We start from the raw sequence: 14,070 nt of genomic DNA on the forward strand, positions 1-14,070 counted from the left end.
ATTTGCTACTACTTGGAGTCTGTGCTATTTGATTTTTTTGGTAATGTTTGCGTATCCTTTTCTCTTTTTTAAAATCAATTTTGCAGAAGCAGAAATCTTGAATAAGAGCTTTGATGCAAAAGAATCGCCGTCTGAGTTGAAGAGATAATTTACTTACGTTGCACACTTCAGTTGAAGCAAGTTGATTTAAAAATAGACTTATAGCCCTAGCTGATGTGGCTCAGTAGGTTGAGCATCCTCCCATGAAATGAGAAGTCACCGGTTCGATTCCTGGTCAGGGCACATGCCCCGGTTGCTGGCTTGTAGGAATTGTGCAGGAGGTAGCTGGTTGATGTTTCTCTTGCACATTGGTGTTTCTCTCCCTCTCCTTTTCTCTTGCTAAAATAAATAAAAACAACACAAAAACACCTCAGACTTATAGGGGTGAGTGGAGGTGGAGAAGTTATAGGGGGGATAAATAGTGATGAAAAAAAAACAAAGCCAAAAAAATTTAAAAGACCCCCAAAACTGACATTTTTCAAGGCCTAAAAAGTCTTAAATAATTCCCTTTAGCCTCTTATAATGTTTTTAGGTAAGTGGAGTTGAAATGTGAAGTATTTGGAAAGCAAACATCAAGTTATGTGAAGCCATTTTGATTTCTTGAATAATCTTATAAGCATTAAGAAAATGGCAAAGTAGTAGTTAAATTTACTATAATTTCAGTGAACTAACATAAGGATGAGTAGTTTTTGATGTACATTTATTACATGGTTAAGATAATAGCCATTGAATACATTGATCTTTCATTTTAGGGAAATATAGAACTTTTATTATTTCTTAATGAAACATTCTGGTACCAACAAAAAAAATAAAAGAGAAAAATAGTGCTTTGAGCTGTGTAGTCAAAAGGACAAAGTTTGGAAAGCTCTAAGTAGGTTTCATGATTGATTATTCAAGTAGGTTGATGCTGAAAAATGATATTTTTTGGAATAAAGTGCATGTGGTATGTGAAGACTGGAGCAGAATGAATTTAATAAAGGAAAAAGATGGAAGATGACTAGACACTTTTAAGGAATACTATCAAACTGAATCCATTCATTGGGTTGTATAGCAGATTTATATTTAGTCTAATTTAGACTATGAGAATTTAACTTAACCCTACTTTTATATTTTAACAGAAAAGAATGCAAATTAAAAAATGTCTGTGTGTTTTCTTTTATTGGTGGGGGGGAGGCGGTGAGGGCACTGTTTTGTGGGAAAGGAGCTAATTTTGATTATATTGCTTTCTTCCTCAGTTCCCCAAAGCCTACAGAACAGTCTCAAAATAACTTGAGAAAACTGAATTTGGGGTTAAATTACTTGTTCAGTGTCACACAGCTAAGTCAGTGGTAAAGCTAGGATTTGACCCTATTTTCTTTAATAAACCACAAGTAACTAAAAGGCCAGGACAGTAGGATATGGCTCAGAAATGGGAGTCAGGTGTAAGGCCTCTTGTACAAAACCCTGCCTCACTCAGCCATGGTGTCTGGCCGAGAAAAGGGCTTGTCTCTAGATCAAGTGAGTACATCCCCTAGCTCTCCATGAATCAGGAGGAATGAGTACACACTGGAAGGCATAGCACCAACAGTACCCCTCTATCTTGCCCCAACTCTTAACCATTAAAATCATGTCCACCTGCCAAGAAACTGACGGGGAGGAGAAAAGGGGAGGGGAGAGTTCTGGAAGTAGGTGGGCTTAATTATCTTTCACTCATTTTGGGCTTCTCTAAGTTGTTTGTTCAATCCCAGTTTGAAGGCCAGTCTGTGAGAAACGACAGAAAAAAGCACATATTTTGCAGCGGGAAAAAAAAAGCTCCTAAGGTGCTATATTCCTTTATTAGCTAATAGAACAAATAAGGGACTTTATAGGTATACTGGGAAACTAAGTTCTCTAGTCTAACTTAAGAAAACTCAGTATCTGTAAATCCAAAATTAATGTTAGGAAGGATAGGGCATCATCTACTAAGTACCAGAGCCATTACTAGTCACAATATATATGATTTCATCTAATTCTTACCCTGTTAAGATAGTGATTATTATACCTGTTTTGTAGATGGGCTGAAGCCAGGGAGCTTACATGACTTGTCATAACCTCTAGAGTGCCGGTTCCTCTTTCCCCAAAAGTGCCAGGAGTGGGAGCGCTATCGCCCTCCTCCTGCAGTGTCACTATTAAATGCTAGATTTTCACTCTTTATGGACAGATGGCACCTAAGTGCAGATTACTTATGATGCCGAATGTTTGTAGTTCTAAAATTGATCACTCTCATTTACCTAATTTTCATAATTTTTTTCCTAAACTGCTGTAAAAGCAGCAAAAATGCCTTGGCAGTTTTGGCATAGTTCCTAGGATATTGGTTGGCACTAAAAGGGTTAAATGGACTCAGGGAATCACCTGCAATACATAGATTCTATAGGTCTAAAATGGGGATTAGGAATCTGCATTTTAAATATACTTCCTTGGTAATTATCAGACTAAGAGCTAACCCTAGCCAAGTTAACTCAGTTGGTTAGAGCATCATCCTGATATGCTAAAGTTGAGGGCTCAATCCCCAGTCTAACCAACAGAGCCACCCCACCAGGGCAGTCAATTTTATCTAAAGGAAAAACAGGAATTCTTGAGACCTGTATAAAAGGAAACCCTATTTTTTCCTACTCGGAATAAACTAAAATATGTTTAAGGACATTTTCCTCAATGTAAGGAAAGTGTATGCTAAAGTAAAATTCTTTTACATGTTACATATGCATAGTTCTCCCTAGTGAATGTCAAGTCTACATCCTAAATTTAAAATATTTGTGGGTCCCCTATGAGACTATTTGTAAATATGTTCTACATGCTCTAGTATTGAATAAACATTCAATATTATATCACTTGGCTATGGAACTTGCTAGATATAAAAAAGAACCATGCCCTTCAAACCACAAAATGATCACATATAACCAGTAACTTGATCAACAAAAATTTGTGAGATTTAGATACATTTTGTTACTGCCATTTTAATTATTAGAGTCACTAATGTGGCACTTTAAAAAGTACATTCATACCTTCAGAGTTTTTTTCATCTGGAACCTTTATAGTAACTTATTGCCAAAGGCTCCAAGTAGATGAGTTTAATTACTTGCATCTGGTTAGCTTCTTGCTCTTCACAGGTAGGGGACCTTGTCATCCACATACAGCTGTAAAGTTGTACTGCTTATATTTAATCTGTATACAGTATACAGAGCTAATGTCTCATTTGTAAAAAGAGGTGAGAGGAGTTGATCAGAGGTTTCTTGGCTCTAAAATATGTAGATTGCTTTAATCTTTAAGGCAACTGGAAAGGTACATTTAAGATCTGTTTTCTCATGTCACCATACCACATTGCCAGTCCAAATTAGGAATCTTATCTGTCCCTCAAAGTAGTTAATCTAAGAATCGGATTCAGTATTATCCAATTTCCAGACAAATGCAGATGGGAAAGTGATCTTGCCCAAAAGTGACCTAACCACTATTGAGAGAAATTATTTAACTTACTGGGCTTCAGTTTCCTCCATCTATAAAGGGAATTATATAAAGTAATGTACACTTCAAAAGCTAGGATTTTTATGATTAACACTTATCAGTGGAATAGTAGTGGGATGTAATAGGAAAGGGGGAGGATCTGTAATCATATTGTCTAGGTTCAGCTCTATTAGGCCATACCAATTTTCTTATTTATTAAAGTAGAGATGTAATTTACTCCATAGGTTGTGAGGATTAATAAGAAAATGCACATCAAGTGTTTAAGAATACCTGGCATTTAGTAAGGGTTCAATATGTTGCTAGGCTCCATGTCCAGTAATTTTGGAGTATGTGTGTGGGGTTGGGGCAAAAAGAATGGCTTAGGTGGTGGTATTGCTAGCTGACACAGTACTGAGTATGTGCCAGGCACCATTCTAAATGCTTTCTGTTTTAATTGAATCCTTTTAACAATCCTATTTTGTAGTGCTATTCTTATCCACATTTTATAAATGAGAAAACAAAACCCAACAGCAAAATTAAATACCTTGCCCGTTTACAGAGCTAGTAAGTGAAGGCACTAGAAAGAAGACTAACTCAGCTCAGGTGGTCTAGCTCCAGATTCAATGTTCAATCACTGTTACAGTTGCTATGAAACATCCCTCAGGTGATGGGGGAGGGGGGGGAGGCTAAGATCACAAAGTCAAATTTACCAGTAAACCAATACTTGTGGGCAGGCAGAATCTTTAGATTTACATATTAACCCCTTCAAATTATTTCAAATAAGACCATATTTTAAATTGCTAACAGCAAATGTTTATTTATGACTGAAGCCAAGAAGAATTTATAAATGCATTTTAATATCTTGCTGATAAAATAGTAACATTCCACCTTTGCAATCTTGCAAGGAATACAGGAAGATATTGTAAAGGCTTTGATGTGTATATCTATTACAACCAGGTAATCGGAACACACACGCACACCACACACACCACCTACTTTAGTGTTACACCATACCAACTTTTCAGAAAGGCCATCTTAAAGCTCTACTGGGTAGCTGAGGAAAGAGCGTCCGAGATTTAAAGAATGGGGAGCAGGGAAGAGATGGAAGTAGTAAGCAGCACACAATTGAAAGCCCACTTCGAAGCACACGACATTATGAATACTAAAAGGATGCGGGGGAGGGGGGGGGGGAGGGAGGGAAGGCATTTCAGCATCTTCAGAGAGAGCATTTGGCAACATTCAACGCATGAGGAGGCTGTGCTTGGGACCATCCACCCTCTCCAGCTTCTCAAAGTGTTTCCTGGCATTGCGAATGTTGATCAGCGTGGCTGCAGACGGGATCGACGGATCCGACATCACCACCATCACGTACGTGTTTGAGGTGAAGATGTCGATGAAAGCGGCGAAGTTGGAATTTCTAACTTCCATGCTCTGGAAAGAAGCGGCCAATTTACTGCAGCTCAGCTTGAACTGCTTGATGATGTTGCTGATCTTCTCAAATCGGTGCACGTCGCGCTGCTCTTTGCACTGGTAATGGGAAATGACCAGGAACGTCGCTCTCTCGAACAGCAGCACTTCGTCGGCCTCAATAATTTGGGCAAAATTCCTCAGGTTCATCTCCAGCTGCTGGACGTTGGGAATCAGCTGGTAGACAATGCTGGACCAGGCTTTGTAGAGCGTCTCGTCCCAGATGGAGGTTCGGAAACAAGCGCACTCCAGGGGGCGAGACAAGCGCCTGAGGTCTTCCTCTCGCTCCTTGAAAATCAGGTCACGCTGATCCTCCTGAACCAGATCCATTTTGTGCACCAGGCAGAAGATTTTGGCATCAGGCGAGTTCTGGAGGATGGCCTCCAGACACGACTGGTAGTAATGCATGTCCTTCTCCAGTTCGCGGCTCTCCACGTCGAACACGTAAATCAGCACCTCGACGTTACGGAAGATGTTGTCTCGCTGGCTGGTGAAGTAGTTTTCCATGAAGGTGTCCTGCCCGCCACAGTCCCACAGGTTCAGCACCAGGTTGCCCAGAAACCGGACGTGGGAGTGCTCCACATCGATGGTGGCACCCAGGCGCCGGGTGTCGCGAGCGATGTAGTTTGCAAAGATAATCGACCTCATGCTGGTCTTTCCCGACCCGCTCTTCCCCATCAACAGCACCTTTTTCTTCATGGCTGTATTGGGCATCACCCGCCGGGAGCCGCCGCGGACTGGGCCTCAGGGCGGCCTAACTGCAGCGCGGAGGGAGGGAGGGAGCGGCCGGGCGTCGCGGGGGCTCCGCAGGCTGGGCCGCGCGGCGGGGCAGGCGGGGAGGCCGGGAGAGCGAGCTGGGGGCGGCGAGGCCTGGCGGGGTGAGCTCTGCGCGGGACAGAGGAGCAAACGGCTGCAGCAGCTCGGGCGACCGCTCGCCTTCCGGTGAGGAAAGCCGCTGCGTCTCCGCGGCCGCCCACTTCCGGCGGCGATCTCGCGAGAACTGCCGCGCTGGGCCGTCCCGGCCTCAGGGGCTTTGATCAACTGCTCTTTTAATGAAACCGAGCAGAGGCCCCGGAGCGAGGAAATGGAAGGGGAGCCCGGGATTCTAGTGTTCGGTTCTTCTATTTCAGCTGGGTTCAGGGTCGCAAAGGTGTGCGCGTGCGGTCGTTTGGGAGAGTGCTGCCACCTCGCGGCCAGCCCACCCTGCGCCGTGACGCGGGGCTGGAAGAGCGCGGTGTGTCTGTCGGGTGGTCTGGCCGGGCGGGAGGCCGGTGGCGCCGCGGCCGGAGGAGCTCGCGGCCCGGTCAGGCCTCCCCGGAGTCCCGGGTTTACTGAGGACCAGGGCGGGGCCAGCGACTACCGCACCGATGAAGAAAGTGAGCCTTGGAGAAGTGAAGTGACGGCCCAGGGCTCCCACGCCGCACCGGGCGACATCCCGACTCCCACTGGGTGCCTTTTCCACTCGGAGGTTCCTTCCTCACACCTGCCTCTCCGGTCAGCTCAGGCTTTAGCGTTTACGGTCAGCAGCCCAGAGCTCGAGGAAACATACGGAACCTGAGCATTAGCTCAGCCCTCACAATGACCCTGTGAATAAATAACCCGATTTCCAGTGAGTAAATCAAGCTCAGAGGGGGTTAAGTAACATTGGCAAGTTATACACCTATTAAGTGATGAAATGCAATTGTACTTACAAAATACAAATAATATCTTTAAGGTGCACAACATGATTTGATAATATACAGCGAAATGATTACGACAGTCAAGCTAATAAACATTATACCTTTGTGGTGAGAGTATCTGAAATCCACTCGTAGAAAATTTCCAGTATGCGATACAGTATTAACTACAGTCATCATGCTTTGGGTGAGCTCTCCATCCTACATCGTGCAACCCCCATTTTCCCCACCTCCCTTCCCCCGTTAACCAGCCTGCTCTCTGCCACTATATATATAAGATTCTGCCTTAAGTGAGGCCATGCAAGCTTTTTTTCCTTGCTGTGTCTGGTTTATTTCACTGAGCATAATGGCCTCCAGTTTCATCCATATTGTTGCAAATGGCAGGATCTCCTTTTTTTATTGATTAAGGTATCACATGTGTGTCCTTATCCCCCCATTCCTTCCTCCCCCCCCCCCCCATGCCCTCACCCCCCTGGTGTCTGTGTCCATTGGTTAGGCTTATGTGCATGAATACAAGTCCTTTGGTTGATCTCTCCCCCTTACCCCCACCCTCCCCTACCTTCCCTTAAAGGCTGAATAATATTAATATTGCATTTATTCATATAAAGCATCATTTCTCTTTTAATGTAAAAAGCTTACTTTCTGTTTAAAAGTTAACACACTTGCAATTTAAGTCACCTAGAATATTCTTTAACACCATATTCTAAAAATAGATCAGATATTAACATAGATTTTAGCTAAAATATATCAATAGCAGAATTCCTGCTGTCCCATGGATAGGTTGAACATTTTTTATTTTTAGCATTTGAGCTATTTAAATTCTTCTAGTATTTATGTTGGATTATAGTGATGTTTCCCCCCAGTTTTATTGAGATACAGTTGACATTTAAGATTGCATTTATTTTAGGTGTACAACATAATGATTTTATATATAGCCAAATAACTACTACAATAAGTTTAGTTAACATCCCTGACCTCAACATATTTAAAATTTTTCTTATGATGAGAATTTTTTAGGTCTACTCTTAGCAAATTTCAAATGTACAATGCAGTATTGTTAACTATGACCACCAAGTAGAACATTACATTCTTAGAACTTATCTTTAAGTGGAAGTTCATACCTTTTCTTTTAATATTATTATTATTATTATTTTTAAATTCTCACCCAAGGATATTTTTCCATTGATTTTTAGAGAGAGTGGAAGAGAGAGGGAAAGAGAGAGAGAAACGCTGATATGAAACACATGGATTGGTTGCCTCCTGCACATGGCCTGGCAGGGCCCAGGCTGTGGAGGAGCCTGCAACCAAGGTACATGCCCTTGACCAGAATTGAATTCAAGACCCTTTGGTTCGCAGGCCGACACTTTACCCACTGAGTCAAACTGGCCAGGATGGAAATTTGTACCTTTTGACCATCTCCACTCATTTTACTCACTCCCCAACCTCTGCCTCTGGCAGTCACCAATCTTTTTTCTGTGCTAATGAGTTTTTTATTTTATTTTTTAGGTTCCACTATTAGTGAGATCATACAGTATTTGTCTTTCTCTGTCTGACTTATTTCCTTAGCATAATGCCTTCTAGATTCATCCCTGTTGTTGCAAATGGCAGGATTTCTTTCCTTTTTATGACTGAAAAATTATCTGTCACATTTTCTTCTCCATTCATCTATGAACATTTGCATTGTTTCCATATCTTGACTATCTCTATATAAAAGCCTAATATGCAAAGTGTCTCCTCAGGAGTTCAACCAGCCAGGAGTTCGATCGCTTGCTATGAGGTATGCTGACCACCAGGGAAGGGAGGCCCAGGCCAGCAGTCAGCAGCTGCTAGGGACCCTACCCATGCACGAATTTCGTGCACTGGGCCTCTAGTTATAAATAATCCTGCAGTGATCATGGGGGGTGGGGGGAGGGTGTTACACATATCTTTTTAAGATAGTGATTTTATTTTCTTTGAATATATGCCCAGAAGTGGGATTGCTGAGTCATATGGTAGTTCTATTTAATTTTTTTAAAAAGTTGTTTTTATTGTCAAAAGTATTTCAGATGTCCCGTTTTATTCCCCGTTGACTCTCTTCACCCCACACCAGACCCTTCACCCCCAGACCTTCACTGCACTATATTTTTAATTTTTTAAGGAAACACCATTTTGTTTGTCACAGAGGCTGCACTGGTTTTTATTTTTCAGTCTGTTAATGTGGTATATCACATTGATTTGAATACATTAAAACAACATTGCATTCTAGGGATAAATTGCAGTTGGTCGTGGTGTATAATCTTTTTGATGTGTTGTTAAATTTGGTTTGTTACTATTTTATTATGGACTTTTGTATCTGTTAATTTCCTTTTTTCTTTTCTTTTTGTGGTACCTATCTGGTTTTGCTATCAAGGTGATGCTGGCCTCATAAAATCAGTTTGAAACAATCCTTCAAACAATCTTTATGTCACTGATGTTGCCAATTCATAAATATTCAGGAGGTTCTGTGGCAAAAATAATGCTTCTTTCTGGCTTTCCTACTGCTGGCTCAGGATTCAGCTTTCTTATGTCAGCTAAGTGAATAGCATTCTTCCTTGTGCTTTTCTGCTTCCCCAAATTTGATGTTATTATCTCATATCCTGACTTTGTCCTTACACTCTCATCCCATTACTCTCATTTTAATGGAATTTTGGAGAAAGATAAATTCATGTGTTCAATCTACCACCTTTTTTTGGAAATGAGAGAAATCTTGACTTAAATTATTCAAAACTAAATGATATTTATTTTTTTATTTTTATTTTTTCACTTATTAAAAGAGTATTACCTTAAGTACTCTACTGGAAACAGAAATACAGTTTCTGAACTCAAACACTTGAAGATCACATTTGAGGACAGGCACAAACTATAATATAGCTCATAATTGGTAACAACAGCAGTTAAAAATAACATGATGAGAGGTGGGAGACATTTTCTCTGGTGTAGCACTGATGACAAGACCAGCATATATACTTTTTTTTGCTTATGCATTTTGGGGAATGAAGGACAAGATAGTAAAGTCTGTGGACATTTATTTTTGCTGTCTTTCAAAGATGTCGTCTATAAGAACCCATCAACTAAATTAATAGTATTAGATTGAACACATCCAAATAATATTAGGTTGAACCAAATGAAATCATTATTTCTGTAGATCAAAAAAGTGAATGTTGACAGGTCAATCAATCAATGAAAAATAGTTTTCTATTGCTGTGTAACAAATTACCACAGATTGGACAGCTTAAAATAAAACACTAATTCACATTTGGGTAGATCAGAAATCTGGGTTGGCTCTACTGGATTCTCTGATTAGGATCTCACAAGCCAAAAAACAGGGTGGGGCAGGATCTTATCTGGAGGCTCTGTAGAAGAATCCGCTTCATAAGTTTACTAAGATTGTTGGTAGAATTCAGTTCCTTACAGTTGTTGTCAGGGGTTGGTCTCAGAGCCGCATACAGTGACTCTTCAGTCCTTGCATGTGGACCCCTCCATCTTCAATGCAGCAATGGTGTATTGAACCTTTCCTTGTGCCTTAAATCTCTCTGACTTCTGCCACAAGCCTGAGAAAGCTCTTTCTTTTAAAGGATTCATCTGATTTATTAGGCCCAGCCAGATAATTTCTTTATTAACTCAAGTCAATTGATTATTATTCTTAATTACATCTGCAAAATCCCTTTCCAAATATAACTAATCAAGGCTTGAGCTGTTCATATGAGAACGGGAAATCATGGGGTGGGGGGACATTTTAGAATTTTGTCTACAACATATATTAAATGTCTTGGTTGTAAAATCCTTAATTACCATAATTATATTATTCCTGACCTAGAACCCTTTTCCAGCTACAAGATGTCCATGAGAGGATGTGGTGTATTTTCAAAACTGACAAACCTTGAAGGATTTTTCCAATGTATTCAGTGTAGTCAGTGTTCTCCTAATACAGGGGTCCTCACACTGCGGCCCGCTGGGTGTTTTTGCCGCCGCTGCCTGTTGCTTAGCAGCCGACTCGTCCTGGGCTCACAGCGCGCATGTGTGGAATGTGCGCCGCACTCTGGACGCCCCTCCTCCTCTCTGTCTGTGGACTCCTCCTCTCAGTCTCGGAGTCACGAGCTTGCCTGTGCAGAGCCTGCTGCTGCCTGGGTGGCGGTTTGATTATCCCTCTCCCCACAGTGAGTGCTGATGTTTCTCTCTCACATCAATGCTTCTCTCTCTTCTTCTCTCAGGAACTGAACTTACAAGGCCCTGCTTCCTTTGAACTCCAGCAGCAGGGTGAGGCTTTGGGGGACACAGACACATAAGAGGAGGAACTGGATTGTCTGGCCTGGGGCAGGAACTCGGGGGCAGCTTTCTCCCAGAGGAAGGTGCAGGAATCATTGTTCCTATGCTGGGCCCTCCCTGGTCGCAGGGCTGACTGGCAACCAATTCTGTTTGCTCCACCCTGGTGATAAAAAACTAAAGGATATTTTGATAATGATACCGAGGGGTACTATTTGCAAGGAATTTTAACTTAAAAATGTTTTATTGAGGCATAATTTGCACACTATAAAATCCATCTATGTATATAAGTGTATATTCCATTACTACAGCTCAGTTTTAGACTATTTCTGCCACCCCCGAAAGTTCCTGCCCTAGCTGGTTTGGCTCAGTGGATAGAGTGTTGGCCTGCGAACTGAAGGGTCCCAGCTTCAATGCTGGTCAGGGGCACATACCTGGGTTGCCCGCTGGATTCCCAGTATGGGGAGTGTAGGCAGCCGATCACTGATTCTCTCTCATCATTGATGTTTCTATCTCTCTGTCCCTCTTCCTTCCCCTCTGAAATCAATAAAAATATATGAAAAAATAAAAAAAGTTCCCTTGTCTTTGTTTGCCACCAGTCTCTGCTCCCACCCTGAGACCTAGGCAGTCACTTCTACTTTGTCTCTAGCAATTTGCTTTCTTTAGAAATTTCATATAAATGGAATCATACAATATATAGTTAAAAAAATTTTGCTTCTTTCTCTTAGCATAAAGTTTTTGAGGTTCATCCATATTGTAGCATGTATTAAAATTCCAATTATTTTTGCTGAATAGTATTCCATACACTACTGTATTTTGTTTGTTCATTCACCAGCTAATGGAAATTGGGATTATTTCCAGTTTTTATGTTATTAGGAATAACGCTTCTATGAATGTTCATGTTAAAGTTTTTGTGTGGACATATGTTTCATATCTTTTGGGTAAATACCTATGAGTGGAATTGCTGAGTCATCTGGTAAGTATATGTTTAACTTTTTAAGAAATTGTCAAACTATTTTCTAAAGCAGCTGTACCATTTTACACTCTTATCAGGAATGTATGAGAGTTCCACTTTATTCACATCCTTGGCAACAATGTTGACTGATAGCATTCTAATGAATATGAAGGGGAGTCTCATTGTGGTTGTGATTTACAGATCCTTAATGATTATTAATGTCATGCATTTTGTTGGGGGTCCTGAAGACCACCCCCAGGCTCAATGATTTGTTAGGAGGATTCAGAGGACTCAGTATGTTGTCATACTAATGGCTTTGATTTATTACAGTGAAAGGATCATAGCAAAGGGAAAAGGCAAATGGGGTGAAGTCTGGAGGAAATCAGGCACAGGTTTCCAAAAGTTCTTTCCCAGTGAAGTCACACAGGATGTGCTTAATTCTTCCAAGCAATGAGTTGTGACAACACATGTGAAATGTCTACAAGGAAATCTCATTAGGGACTCATGGCCCAGGGTTTTTATTGGGGGCTGGCCATAGCAGCACCATTTACCTAGCATGCACCAGAATTCCAGGTTCCCAGAAGTAAAGTAGGTGGTCAGTAAAAACCACATTGCTTGTGAACAGTTTAGGCACAGTGAGCCATTATTATCAGGGAATGGCGAGAACTCTCCCCAAATCCAAGTTCTTAGCCAAGGGCAATCCTTGCAAGCAGGACTTTCCAAGGATAGCAGTTTCAGGCTTGCTATGTTAACTCTTTTCTGCACAAGCATCTTTTCATGTGCTTATTGGCATTCATATATTTTCTTTGGTGAAATCTCCTAAAATCTCTTGCTCTTTTTTAATTGGGTTGTGTTATTACGAGCTGTAAGAGTTCTTGGTATATTCTGGATATAAGTTCTTTATCAGGTAAGTGATTTGCAAGTATTTCTCCCAGTCTGTACTTATCTTTTCATTCTCTTAACAGGGTCTTTTGAAGAGTAAATTATTATTAGTTTTATGGATTATGTCTAACTGAAGGTCACAAAGATTTAGTTATTTGCTTTCATCTAAGTATTTTATAATTTTAGGTTTTACATTTAAGTATGTGAAACATTTAACAAATGTTTTTGTTTCTTTCAGGGAGACAGAGAGAGAAACATCAATGATGAGAATCATTGATCATCTGCCTCCTGCACATCCCCTACTGGGGATTGAACCCTCAACCTGGGCACATGCCCTGACTAGGAATGGAACTGTGATCTCCTGGTTCATAGGTTGATGCTCAACCACTGAGCCACACCAACTGGGCAGTGTGTGATGAATTTTTTAGTTAATTTTTGTCTGAAGTGATGTCATGGTATAAGTTTTCTTTTTTCCCTGTATATGGATGTCCAATCATCTCAGCATCATCGAAAGAACATCCTTTCCTCATTGAATGGCCTTACTACCTTTTTTTGAAAACAATAGACCATAACTGTAAGAATTTAATTATGAACTCTCCATTCTATTCCTTGATTTATATGTCTTTAGTCAATATCATACCATCTTGATTAACTTAGTTATAATTTTGATAATGTGCAGAAATCGGGTGGGTTTAAGTCCTCTTTGTCGTTCTTTTTCAGAATTATCTGGCTATTTTAGGTCCTTTGACTTTCTATATAAAATTTTAGAATAAGCATACCAATTTCTATTTAAAATGTTTGCTGGGATTTTGATAGGTATCGCATTGAATCTATAAATCAATTTGGGGAGAATCGCCTTTTTAACAATATTGCATATTTTGATCTATGCACATGATATCTGTCTCAATTCACTTAGATCTGAATTTATCTCAACAATGGTTTGTAGTTTTCACAATAAAAGTTTTGTACTTATAGGGTTAAATTTATTTCCACATGTTTTAATCATTTTGATGCTATTATGAATCAAATTGTTTTATTAATTTAACTTTTGGATTGTTTATTGCTAGTATATAGAAATTCAGTTGATCTTTTGTAATTGATCTTATCTCCTGCAGCCTTGCTTAACTTGTTTCTTAACAGTTTTTTTTTTTTTTTAAAGAATTTTTAGGATTTTCTACATATAAGATCATGTCATCTGCAAATACAGTTTAGTATTTTCTACATAGAGGGTTATGTTATCTGTAAATGCTGTTTTATTTTTTCCTTTTCAATCTGGATGACTTTAAGTTTTGTTTTTTTTTACTCCACTGGTGA

The 14,070-nt window shown here is 40.4% G+C and overlaps 3 protein-coding genes across 3 annotated transcripts in view; 2 read left to right on the forward strand and 1 right to left on the reverse strand.

The window, feature by feature from the left end:
* The window catches only part of HAUS6 (HAUS augmin like complex subunit 6), a 45,004-nt gene extending 43,832 nt beyond the window's left edge, over positions 1 to 1,172 (forward strand). The window contains exon 17 of the mRNA XM_081103220.1: positions 87 to 1,172. Within this exon, the coding sequence (XP_080959346.1) occupies positions 87 to 148 (62 nt within the window). The 3' untranslated portion in view covers positions 149 to 1,172. The remainder of the gene's footprint in view (positions 1 to 86) is intronic.
* Positions 1,173 to 4,285: 3,113 nt separating this feature from the next.
* On the reverse strand, positions 4,286 to 5,921 carry RRAGA (Ras related GTP binding A). Its single transcript, XM_081103456.1, has one exon. The coding sequence runs from the start codon at positions 5,674 to 5,676 to the stop codon at positions 4,735 to 4,737; it is 942 nt and encodes a 313-aa protein (XP_080959582.1). The 5' UTR covers positions 5,677 to 5,921; the 3' UTR covers positions 4,286 to 4,734.
* Positions 5,922 to 6,714: 793 nt separating this feature from the next.
* Positions 6,715 to 14,070, forward strand: part of SAXO1 (stabilizer of axonemal microtubules 1) — an 87,633-nt gene continuing 80,277 nt past the window's right edge. The window contains exon 1 of the mRNA XM_081103458.1: positions 6,715 to 6,825. The gene's annotated coding sequence lies outside the window, so the exon portion shown is untranslated. The remainder of the gene's footprint in view (positions 6,826 to 14,070) is intronic.

The sequence above is a fragment of the Myotis nattereri genome (genome assembly GCF_964212035.1).
Source record: "Myotis nattereri genome assembly, chromosome: 12".
Taxonomy (NCBI): domain Eukaryota; kingdom Metazoa; phylum Chordata; class Mammalia; order Chiroptera; family Vespertilionidae; genus Myotis; species Myotis nattereri.